Raw genomic sequence first — 12,919 nt, forward strand, 5'->3', positions numbered from 1 at the left:
GGAAAACTTGTCTCAAGACTCACACAAGCCAAACATGCTTTCCCACAATGCACAAAGAACTTAACCCACATTGTCCCAACCACAATCTACACACTTTAACCGAATCCATGTGGGACAAAAAGTTACATGAACATGTTTTCCTAAGTTCAGGTTGTGTATAAAGTAGTGTGTACCCTAATCTCGGGATTGTTCAGGTGTGGGAGAGTCTATATTGAGCTCTGAATCTGAATCTGACTTGACAGTTGTTAGGCTTATTTTATTTTATTTGAATGTAAAGCTGTTCTGTGAGAGTATTAACTGTGAGGCTCATAAAAACAGCTGATTATATTTCCATAATTGATTTTATTTCCCTAATTAATTAATGAACAAAAGGGTGAATGTTTGTTTCAGAGAGCACTGAAGATAGCAATGTGCTGAAGCGTTTGCTCTAGTTCATTTTGTTTTTAATTCTCTATGCAATCCAGAAAAAAAAAAAAGTTTTGATGGACTTCTGTACTGTAACTCCCCCACTGTTTAACTCCACAGAGAGAGAGGGAGGACACAAAACAAAAGCCTGTAGTAAGACTGGAAAAACTGGTTAAAGAGAAAATATCTGATCAGTGGTCTCTGAAGACAAAGGACCGTAAACTACTTTAGTTAACATGAACTAAGAACAAACAATACTTCTACAGCATGTATTAACGTTATTTCAACATTACTGTGAAGTAACATGAACACACAATTATTAACAACTGGATCTTTATTAAATAAAATTTAGTTAGTAAGGTTAGTTAATACATTATCAAATGTTGAGAAAAGAGACCTAAAGTTTACCAAAAAAAAAAAAAAAAAAAAAATCAATGTGATGGAAAAAAAACAATCGCATTGCAATTACATTACCATTCTAGCAACAATTGGTGCAAAATTAAAAATAAATTACATAATTTACATTAGCAAAGTTTTAATATGCATATTGAAACGCTTTAGAAGTTGGTAAATTAAAATGCATTACAGAAATGATAAGAGAAGAAAAAAACTGTGGCAAAATGATCATTCAAATGTTATTTTTACAGTCACAATCAAGGCAATTGCGATTCCATTTTCACGAAATGTCCTGCCTTGCTTGCAAATTAACATTTGAACTCACATACATACATACACACACACACACACACACACACACACACATATATATATATATATATATATATATATATATACACACACATATATATATTATATATATATATATATATACACATATATATAATTATTATTCTTTTGAATTATTATCATTAAGGATTGTGTTTAGAATCATTTTTAAAAGGTCTCAGGGTGGCTGGTACAGATGTCTCATTCCCAAAGAAGTAAAACAAAAGGTAATAAAGTTCTTAAGAATATAGAAATTTCTTGTACACAGAAGGGTGCATCTTTGAGTTGACACATCTGGTCAGTTGTCTTGAATGCAAATTACCACTAAGCAAATGGTGACTCAGCGTTAAATAGGTTTCCATATGAAATGAGGTTTGGCTATATAAGGAAAATGCAGCGGGAGATCAAGGCTTTTGTCTGTATTCAGATTAGCCCGTGAGGGCTCTCAGCTCATCATATACGACTCTCAGCTCATGTAGACACACAAGGTCAGGTAAAATATGTTCTTTGATGGTTTGCATTGATTATCTTTAAATTGATTATGGAATTGTAATAATACATTTACCTGACATAATAAATTGTTATATTTGATTATCCTAACAGACTTTGACTTTATTTTCATTACAGCTGAAATAGTCAAACATTATTGTAGATTTAATGATGCACAGATATCATTGATAAAACTTTTTCATTTTATGGAGTCAGATGAAACGAGTTAATACATAAGATAAAATGTATTGCATTTAATTAAAAGTCCCTTTGCCATGAGAAGAGACGAAACGCGTGAAACCTTCGTCTCAAATTGAACGCCGCCTTTGGATCGATTTAGTAGGTCTTACACCGTCAACTGAAAAATGCTAATTTGGGAATAGAAGCAGGAGCAATCAAATAGGTATAGATATATGAAGAGTTCAGATGCAAAAGCCTCTAAATGCCATTTTAAATTTTCTTCTTTAATGATGATTTTTATCAAACTTGTATATTTAAGTTCAGTAATTTCACTTAAATAACAATTAATAGGTAATTATCATTGCCATTTAAGTGAAATCACTGAACTTAAATATACAAGCTTGATAAAAATTATCATTCTTGAAGAAAATTTCAAATGGCACTTAGAGGCTTTTGCATCTGAACTCTTCATATAGTGATATTTAGTGATTAGATATATATATATATATATAGCAAATCTAGTGAAAAGGGATGAAAAATATTCTGATCATCAGTCAAACTTCAGGATAGTAAGATGAATCATAAATTTGATAAAGATGAAACAATAATACTATATCAGCAGTACAGGCTTAATTCATTACCTTTCTATAGTTAACATTCATTCTCTAACTCAGGTTTTTCTTCCTCAAAAGTGTAAACATGGAGCCTCCCCGCCACCATCAAAACACTGAGAGCGTTTAGCACAGATCTGTCGACCGATAACATTTTGTGGTGTGTGTGTGTATACTTTAACAGGTGGTGTGGTGTCAGACGTGCAAGACAAAATTAGCTGCATTTACAGCTTTAAAGATTAAACAGGTAATGAACATATTAAAGTGAATGCATCATTATGATCAAATGTGCAATAATGCACGCAAACATCATCATGGATACCGTTCAGAAGGACAAATGAACTAGTTCATGGTTTACTTTGACGTGTCCAGGATAGACAGACTCAAACAGTCGTGGTGCCTACTTTTGCAATGATTGAGTTGGAGAAGGTGCAGTGTGTGTTAAGTCAACTAAACTATGTCAGTCCAGAAAAAGATGCATTTAGAAATCTGCTACACCTTGTAAATGAGTCCTATTATTGACCTACTGTACCTGCTCGATCACTGGTAAGAGGAAGAACAGAAAGACAGGATCTAAAACACAGAGAGGTACTTCAGTGAACAGTGATTTCTTCATTTTTCATCTGGTAAATAAATACTGTTGTTTAAAGCCTGAGACACACCAACACACAAAGCTGACTGTGTTGTTGCCTCTCGTCGGAAAAGAAAAGAAAGCTGTGCTTGAACACACCAAAAGGCCTAAAGGCCCGATATACTCACAGCGAAGCTCTTTTTCGTTTTTCATTTAGGGGTGAAACAAAGTTCGAAATACGCGAGAAGTGAAATACTGTTATTGAACATCTGATGCTGCTCACACTGCTGCATGATGGTTAGAGGAATATGCAAATGCATGCTTACACTATTCTCTGGACAACATAACAAACATACAACAAAACTGAGAAAACAGCTAGCATTTACTAAAGCATAAGAAAAGCATCTGATCGCAGTATGGATATGTTTGCACAAGCTCTGCAATTCAGCACTCCCTTAAAGTCACGTCACATTTTTTAAAATTTATATACTGTATATAGCACTTAAAAATCAAGCAGCTTTACCGTATTAAACATAAAAAAGGGTCCGTGTCTTGTTTCATCAGAAGTACAACTTAATTGTCTACTATAAACAGCCGCGTGCTCCTGTTTTCACTCATGGCCTCCAACAGCGGAAATTAACCATAAAAGCGTGAAAGAGGGCGGAGTCTCCGAGCACACCTACTAATTACATAATCGGCACGGACCAATAGAGAGCCTAAGTCCCTCCCCTTCCGGTCGACCACCATGGGACCTTATTTCGGAAAAATATTGAACGGTAGTCAATGGCGAGAGACAACAAATATTTTGATCTTGTTTGAATTGTGCCCTGAATTACACATAATGATGTTTGTCAATTCAAAAGATACATTTTAAAGCAAAGATTTTTCTCTCAATGAATGAAGCAAACTTTACTGAGGCTGTCTGTCATTGTTTCTACATTCGTACGTTATAATCGTAACGTTACGCCGTCGTACCTGAGTGTTTTGTACCAGACTGCACACACACGAACAGCGGATCTCGTTTCGCCTCCCAGGAGATGTAGTTCACTGAGCGATTTTCCAGTGTTGTAGTACTCGAGACTCGGACTCGGTCTCGAGACCATATTTTAATGGTCTTGGTCTTGTCATGGACTGTGTGCATTTGGACTCGGAATTGACTCGTACTTGAACATTTTTTTTTTAGGACTCGGACTTATTCCCGAGTCCACTCGAGTTCAATTCAAAAATATTTTTCATGATTTTTAATGTATGTTAATAAAATATTTCTTTAAATTGATTGACACGCCCAGTGATTGGTGATTTTCTAGTGCGCAACTGCACATGACAAATTGTAATAAAATTACTTTTAACACCACCTACTATGTGGCCTTTTTACCCTAAACTGATCATATTTCTTAAACTCTAAGTAAATTTAAAAGTAAATTAGGTAATCAACCCTCACTGGTCTCGGTCTCGACTCGGACTCGACTCTCTATGGACTCGGTCTCGTCTCGGACTCGACTCTCTATGGACTCGGTCTCGACTCGGACTCGACCGTCTCTGGTCTCGGTCTCGACTCGGACTCGACTGTCTCTGGTCTCGGACTCGGACTCTCTATGGACTCGGTCTCGGACTCGACTCGACGGTCTCTGGTCTCAGACTCGACTGTCTCTGGTCTCGGACTCGGACTCTCTATGGACTCGGTCTCGGACTCGACTCGACCGTCTCTGGTCTCGCACTCGACTCTCTATGGACTCGGTCTTGACTCGGACTCGACTCTCTATGGACTCGGTCTCGGACTCGACTCGACGGTCTCTGGTCTCAGACTCGACTGTCTCTGGTCTCGGACTCGGACTCTCTATGGACTCGGTCTCGGACTCGACTCGACCGTCTCTGGTCTCGCACTCGACTCTCTATGGACTCGGTCTTGACTCGGACTCGACTCTCTATGGACTCGGTCTCGACCGTCTCTGGTCTCGGTCTTGACTTGGACTCGACTCTCTATGGACTCGGTCTTGACTCGGACTCGACCGTCTCTGGTCTCGGTCTTGACTCGGACTCGACTCTCTATGGTCTCGGTCTTGACTCGGACTCGACTCTCTATGGTCTCGGTCTTGACTCGGACTCGACTCTCTATGGTCTCGGTCTTGACTCGGACTCGACCGTCTCTGGTCTCGGTCTCGACTCGGACTCGACTCTCTATGGTCTCGGTCTTGACTCGGACTCGACCCTCTATGGTCTCGGTCTCGACTCGGACTCGACTCTCTATGGTCTCGGTCTCGACTCGGACTCGACCCTCTATGGACTCGGTCTTGACTCGGACTCGACTCTCTATGGTCTCGGTCTCGACTCAGACTCGACTCTCTATGGACTCGGTCTCGACTCGGACTCGACTCTCTATGGACTCGGTCTCGACTTGGACTCGACTCTCTATGGACTCGGTCTCGACTCGGACTCGACCGTCTCTGGTCTCGGACTCGACTCGGACTCGACCGTCTCTGGTCTCGGACTCGACTCGGACTCGACTCTCTATGGACTCGGTCTCGACTCGGACTCGACTGTCTCTGGTCTCGGTCTCGACTCGGACTCGACTCTCTATGGACTCGGTCTCGACTCGGACTCGACCGTCTCTGGTCTCGGTCTCGACTCGGACTCGACTGTCTCTGGTCTCGGACTCGGACTCTCTATGGACTCGGTCTCGGACTCGACTCGACGGTCTCTGGTCTCGGACTCGACTGTCTCTGGTCCCGGACTCGGACTCTCTATGGACTCGGTCTCGGACTCGACTCGACCGTCTCTGGTCTCGGACTCGACTCTCTATGGACTCGGTCTTGACTCGGACTCGACTCTCTATGGACTCGTCTCGACCGTCTCTGGTCTCGGTCTTGACTTGGACTCGACTCTCTATGGACTCGGTCTTGACTCGGACTCGACCGTCTCTGGTCTCGGTCTTGACTCGGACTCGACTCTCTATGGTCTCGGTCTTGACTCGGACTCGACTCTCTATGGTCTCGGTCTTGACTCGGACTCGACTCTCTATGGTCTCGGTCTTGACTCGGACTCGACCGTCTCTGGTCTCGGTCTCGACTCGGACTCGACTCTCTATGGTCTCGGTCTTGACTCGGACTCGACCCTCTATGGACTCGGTCTTGACTCGGACTCGACTCTCTATGGTCTCGGTCTCGACTCGGACTCGACTCTCTATGGACTCGGTCTCGACTCGGACTCGACTCTCTATGGACTCGGTCTCGACTCGGACTCGACTCTCTATGGACTCGGTCTCGACTCGGACTCGACTCTCTATGGACTCGGTCTCGACTCGGACTCGACTCTCTATGGACTCGGTCTCGACTCGGACTCGACTCTCTATGGACTCGGTCTCGACTCGGACTCGACTCTCTATGGACTCGGTCTCGACTCGGACTCGACTCTCTATGGACTCGGTCTCGACTCGGACTCGACCGTCTCTGGTCTCGGACTCGACTCGGACTCGACTCTCTATGGACTCGGTCTCGACTCGGACTCGACTGTCTCTGGTCTCGGTCTCGACTCGGACTCGAGTGAGGTGGTCTCGACTACAACACTGCGATTTTCACATAAAACTAAATGTTACTCTTCTGTTGTATGACAAACTGCAACGTTTTTGACTTTCAGAATTATCTTTTAAATTGACAAACATCATATGTGTAATTGAGGGCACAGTTCAGACAGAATAAAAAGATAAGTTGTCTCTCTCCATTGACTACCATTCATATTTTTTCCCAAATAAGGTCCCATGAGCCGGAAGCGGAGGGGCGGGACTTAGGCTCTCTATGGCAGTGTGAAGGTTCAAGGGAACTTTTTCAGAAAGTTTTTGGCAAGCTGTTTCGAAATCCCCAAATGAAATCTCCAAATAAAGAGTTTTGGCCTGATTTTGTTCAAAATGACCTCACATAGGATAGTTCTTCGATTTCGCTTGAAGTATATTGGTGCGTTGAAGGCGAATGTCAACCAGCACGAGCGTTCGGCGCCTGCATGCATGTAAATATCTTTATCAGCAGGTATCAATAGTCTTCATCACTCAGAAATGAAAACTGAAACTAGGTCTGCAGATATAGCATTGCGTGCTTATCGTTTTGCATATCAATCATGCAGATTTTTAGCTGACTGTGCTACTAGTCCAATTAAAATCAGATTATTATGGCACATGTATACAGCTACTGTCTCTCTCTCTCTCTCTCTGTCATTCACTGCTAACAGCTCACAGCCCAAAAAAAGGCTGGTGTATTATTTAGTAAATATGTGTGTGTTAGCAAAGATGCATGATTATTAAGAGTCTAGTTTAACCTCTGAGACTGATTTGATTGTTTTTGATGGATTCAGGACTTTGCAAACCAAGGTTGATAATAAAAAGCTGTTTTGTGCAGGCATTAACTGAGATTGGTTGTGCAGGCATTAACCGTGAGAGTCATTAAGCAGGACAGGAAGAAGCTCTTTCACCTAAAATAAACACACGAGACGTGCGCTATACCCACTCTTCATCTCGGAAGGAAACCCACCACAGACGGTTTCAGTTTGACTCAGACGACGAGCTGCTAGAGTCTCAATGTGAGGCGACAGACATTAATTAGACTATCCAGCTTTTATGAAGAAAATGATTCACATGTTTGTTTTGTTCTGTTTGTGCTGGTGGCGTCTGACTGGTAAGTTATCGTTTATTTTTATTTTTTGGGCTTAAAATCAGTAACATTCTTCACAGATGTTAAAAGTCATGGAAAATAATGTAAATTGCTATGATGAATGTAGATTCATCCAGTGGAGACTTTTCTCCATTGTGCCACTTTCAAACCTCAGGCTTGCATGTATTAGGACAGAGCCAGGAAATCACAATGTTTAAATTACCTAAATTTTGCAGGTTTGTCCTGATAGTGTATCAATGTATCAATGGTGCTTTGACTCAAGCTAAATTTTGAGCCAGTTGCTTGTGTGAAAGTCAGTGGCCATTCTGAGAAGCGATTAGACACGAGGTGATCGGAAAGCCGTATAAAACTGTTTTAAAAAAAGAGATATGAATGTAGAGCGGAAGCAAACCATGAAGAATGATAAAAAGTGCTGAAAATGAGAGGGAGAGGTGTGAAGGCACACACACCACAAGGCAGGCGAAAGAAATGCGGCTTTTATCTAAGTAAATATATATTTCAAATATTGCATGCTTTCAAAAATTAAGTATCCTACAAATGCTTGAGCATCACACAAAGCTCATAGTTTTATACAATCACTGTGATCTAGATAGCAGATGTTTAAAACTCCAATAATATCTTGTTCGTATATAAGAAGTGTCAATCTGTGTGTTCATCAGGTGTGTTTGGTGATTCACTGTCAGTGATGGAGGGAGATTCTGTTACTCTAAACACTGATCTCACTGAAATACGTAAAGACGATGATATACTGTGGAAATTTGGAGCTGAAAACTCTCTAATAGCTAAAATGAATAAAAAGAAACAAATCTTCTCCACATATGATGATGTTCCTGACGGGAGATTCAGAGACAGACTGAAGCTGGACGATCAAACTGGATCTCTGACCATCACACACACCACAACTGAACACACTGGAGTTTATACACTAGAGATAACTGGAGCGAAAAAATCATCAAAAGCATTCAGTGTTTCAGTCTATGGTGAGTAGCGACGTAATTTTGTCCAAACATATTCTTGTTTTAGTAAAGAAATATTCAGCATGAATTCAATTCAATCCACAGCATTTGTGGCACTGATTATATATATATAAAAAAAGGTTATGTCAATTGTATTTTTGGAGGACTTAAAACAATACCCCTCCATCAATTCTTCAGTTAAACATTGTGCATCGGGTCTCTTATGCGGCTGCTGAGAGCGACGAGCAGGTCCCCAATCTTAGCGAGACTAAGCAGGACAGGACTTAGTAAGCAGGACTGGGTTTGGGCCGGGTGTTCAACAGCACCTTCCCTTGAGTGGGTTGAGAAAGCAACTTGACGAAAGCTTGTGTCTCTTCACCTCCCATTCTGATGGCAACTGTGTTAACCGAGTCGCCAAACAGCCCGGGCATCGAGAAGAAACATCCTTTCTCAGTCTTTGATGCCTGTTAGGTTCAACCACAGAGGTGACCAGACTACCATTGAACGGTCGCTTTAGTTGCAAGGAGAGACAAATCTGTGGCTCAACGAAGCATTCTTCATCAATCAAACCACCCACTCTTGAATCCTTCAACAGGTCAGCCTGGTACAACTATAACTGTGCAGTACACCAGCCTGACCGGTCATTCCCCACCAGTGTGGAGGTTGTTCTGCATGGCTTAAGTGGAGAGTTGGTTTCTGTAACGAGACTGCAGACTCTTCTACATGAGGCATCATCATATAACCACGTGGATTCATATATACGCTAGCTGAATATGTCGACGTTGAAGGCACAAAGACACGCGATGGGTAAGGTTTTCCCCAAGAGTGAGGTAACTCACTATGGAGGTCCTCAAAGAAGGGAGAAGCTGCTGAGCAAATGTTGAGCACTGACTTATGGCGCTTTTCCACTGCATGGTACGGTACGATTCGGTACGGCACGGTATGGCGCTTTTCCATTGCATGGTACGGCTCGGTACGGCTTACTTATGGCGCTTTTCCACTGCATGGTACGGTACAGCTCGCTTTAAATGGTACCTGGTCTGTTGAGGTTCCAAGTGTACCGTACCGGTACTAAATGTGACGTGAAACACAGATCAGTGATTGGATCATCAGTACCAGTGTCATTGTATTTGCGACCAATAGACGAACACGAGAAACCAAAACCGCTAGATTTAAATAGCCAATAACAGCCACCGCTGTTGTCGATCAGTCTATAATCCCACCCACTTTAAAGCGGTACTAACTGCAGTGGAAAGGCAACGGAGCGAAAACGAACCGAGCCGTACCACGCAGTCTAGTAAGGAGGATAAGGAGGAGCAAAAGTAATTTGGGCCTAATGGGTGGAGCTAGAATATATCTAACCACACCCTAACCCTACCCACAATTCTATCCCTCCACCCCATTGGACGTCCACTGAGTACCACTTGAAGAAGTGGAGAGACCAATGTTAAGGTCCATCCTCCTGGCCACCAGATCGAAATATGTTCTCCAGTTTAGATTGTTTGGGGGGCTCTTATTCCCATGGCTTGTCTAAGGGTGCGTTCACACTCCGGTTCGATTAGTCCATTTGGTCCAGACCAAAAAAAATGTGTAAAGGAGTCAAAACAGCAGCACGAATCCCTCCGTCACACACAAATGAAGATCTGCTGCGAGGAGACGCGGTTCTGATGCCTTTACCGAACTGTGATGGGATAAAACAGGTATTCTTAAGCATCGTGTCCTTTTGGTTTGTTTACTAGTCTTTGGTCCATGTTGCATTGATATTTCAGGCAAACCGAACTAGGGTTTTTTTGGAAGTTGATTGATATCCATCTTTTCTATGGTCTCGGTCTGCTTGTTTGGTGGCACAGGAATTCAGATGGCAGTGTTCACACTCGTTCAAATGAACAGCACTAAAAGAGCAATCGCACAAGATTTCTTTAAAATCCAACCAAACACAACTTATTTGTAGTCTGGACACTCCATGAGTCGCCATCTCAAGTAATTTCTTTTACACGCTGTCACAAGAGATTTCTCCAGTGTCCTCCCTCTGATCCGAAGAGGTGCCAGGGCATGCTTTGGGGTCCCGCAAAGGGGCATCCCGATCTGGAGAGAGAGAGAGTGAAGCGATAGGGGAAGACCAGTCTCTCACCTCTCGCCCAGAATGACACACAAGCCCCACAATCGCATTGTGGGTGCTAGCACATGGAAATTAGCAACGAAGGACTTAAACTGTGAACATTTTACAACACCCACGACGTATTCAGGCATGAGCCGTGAGTACTAGAGAGACTTCATAGAGAGTTTTTGAAAGGGAACAGCTTCATTGTTTTGATGCGCTTAAAACTGTAGAACTTGTAAAATGCCACAATTATGTCCCACGGTCGGGATGGAACCATGATGATCCAACATTTGAAAACCAGTGCCCTAACACTCACTCAAAACATTCAACTGGAAATAAGATTGTTGTGTAGATTTATCAATACTCTTTATTCTCTCGTTTTCCAGCTCGTCTGCCTGTTCCTGTCATCATCAGTAACTCTTCACGATGTTCTTCAAATTGTTCAGTGGTGTGTTCATCATCAGTGTTGAGTGTGTGTGATGCGACTCTGTCCTGGTACGCAGGAATGAGTGTATTGTCCAGCATCAGTGTGTGTGATCTCAGCATCAGTCTCTCTCTACCTCTGGAGGTGGAATATCAGGATAAAAACACCTACAGCTGTGTGCTGAACAATCCCATCAGCAACCAGACCACACATCTGGACATCAACACACTCTGCAGACACACATGTGCAGGTACACCACCACTCATCAGATATATGTGTGTGTGTTTACTGACCTGATCTCTGTCTTCTGGTGTAGATTACACTGATGCATTTACTTACTTTAATGTCTCTCTTTAGACATCACAACACAGATAGTGTTGATCTCTTCTGCTGCTGCCGGATCTCTGTTGATTATAGTTGCAGTCGTGATCTGCTGCATCTGCAGGAAACGTAAAAAAATAGGTCAGGAGATAAAACAAGTAATGCATATGTTTTAATCTATTATCTTTTATAAGGCACAGATTTCAATATTAGATTGAAAACTTTGTTGTTTTAAACATGTATACATTATGTTATTGTTCATTTAGATCAAACCAAGGTTGGAGACATGAAGGATTCTGCATTGTGTAAACCAACAAGATGAAAAAAGGTAAGATCATTCTGTGTTGCAAGAAGTTTTGCAGTCAGTTAATCTGTTACACACAGTCAGTGAACAGATGTTGATTATCAATGTGTTACTAATTATTATTAAACTCAGGAGGAAATGACTAGAAGCATGTTTAATGCTATTTACACTATGCTGTTTGTTTGCAGTGCAGTGTCCGTACAGTATTCCCATTTTGCAGACCTATGCTTTAATTTCCCTCAATAACAAAAAAAAGTTATTCAATGATAAAGTCTTAATATACTCACCATACTGTTATGATTTTGTCTTTGCCAGCGTTAGTTACAATTCACTTTCATTGCATATTTTTATTCTATACAATGAAAGTGAACTTTAGACTCCGTTTGCCGTTACGTGTTGCAGTTCATGTGTTGTTGCAGGAGCCGCACGTGCTATTGTGTTCTCACATATGGTGTGTTTGCATCGCGGAACCAATCATTTATTTACTATTTTTATTTGAAATCCAAACACGTTCTTTTATCACCAACTTAAAAAAAAAATAAAAATAAAAAAAAAAATCAGCATTTTGATTCTCTTTGAACACAGTTATTTACTTTTATAGACGTAGGCACATTTAAACAACATATATTAATGCAACTTCTTTACATTAAGTTGCTTATGTCACAATCACACACATGATGACAGAAAATCCAATTGCAGGTAAGTTTAATCGGGCAATCCAAAACGTAGTCAGCCAGGCAGAGGTCAAATCCAAATAATCAAAGCAGTCCAAAACAAGAACAGACAAGAAGCCAACCTGAAGTGTGAGGACATCTAACGATGACTCCATAACAAATACTGACACAGACAGGGAATGGGCTATATGCACGCATAAGTTCCGCATTTGACGCAAGGATGCTCGTCCATTTCCGGTTGTGTAGATTAAAGCGGAGGAAAACCGGAGAAAACGGGATTATGGCAGAGTCTTCAATATTTACTGTCCTCCCGTCTTTGAAACGAAACGTACATACGTTTAGATGTAATTTTATATATAGTTATGTTTATTTAATATAATTTTAAAAAGAAGCATAAACACAACGAGGGGTGTCTGTTTTATCTGTTTTTGTGACTAACGTTTCATTAGTATAACCATGGAGTATAAAATTCAATATAAATTCTCGGTATTGCATTGGA

The 12,919-nt window shown here is 41.5% G+C and overlaps 1 protein-coding gene across 1 annotated transcript; it reads left to right on the forward strand.

Annotated features, from left to right (window-relative positions):
- The first annotated feature begins 7,208 nt into the window (after positions 1-7,208).
- Positions 7,209-11,866, forward strand: LOC120486670 (uncharacterized). The gene is made up of 5 exons (XM_089121725.1): positions 7,209-7,643; positions 8,300-8,620; positions 11,084-11,371; positions 11,479-11,583; positions 11,709-11,866. The coding sequence occupies exons 1-5, from the start codon at positions 7,586-7,588 to the stop codon at positions 11,762-11,764; spliced, it is 828 nt and encodes a 275-aa protein (XP_088977851.1). The 5' UTR covers positions 7,209-7,585; the 3' UTR covers positions 11,765-11,866.
- The last annotated feature ends 1,053 nt before the right edge of the window (positions 11,867-12,919 follow it).

This window comes from Pimephales promelas, chromosome 2, assembly GCF_988280905.1.
Source record: "Pimephales promelas chromosome 2, fPimPro1.hap1.1, whole genome shotgun sequence".
NCBI classification, from domain to species: Eukaryota; Metazoa; Chordata; class Actinopteri; order Cypriniformes; family Leuciscidae; genus Pimephales; species Pimephales promelas.

What these genes read in the sequence shown, in the direction of transcription:
- LOC120486670 (XM_089121725.1), top strand. Translation starts at nt 7,586, where the DNA reads ATGAAGAAAATGATTCACATGTTTGTTTTGTTCTGTTTGTGCTGGTGG. An exon ending in ATTCAGTGTTTCAGTCTATG is followed by an intron (nt 8,621 to 11,083) that starts GTGAGTAGCGAC and finishes CTCGTTTTCCAG; the next exon opens with CTCGTCTGCCTGTTCCTGTC. An exon ending in CTGCAGACACACATGTGCAG is followed by an intron (nt 11,372 to 11,478) that starts GTACACCACCAC and finishes GTCTCTCTTTAG; the next exon opens with ACATCACAACACAGATAGTG.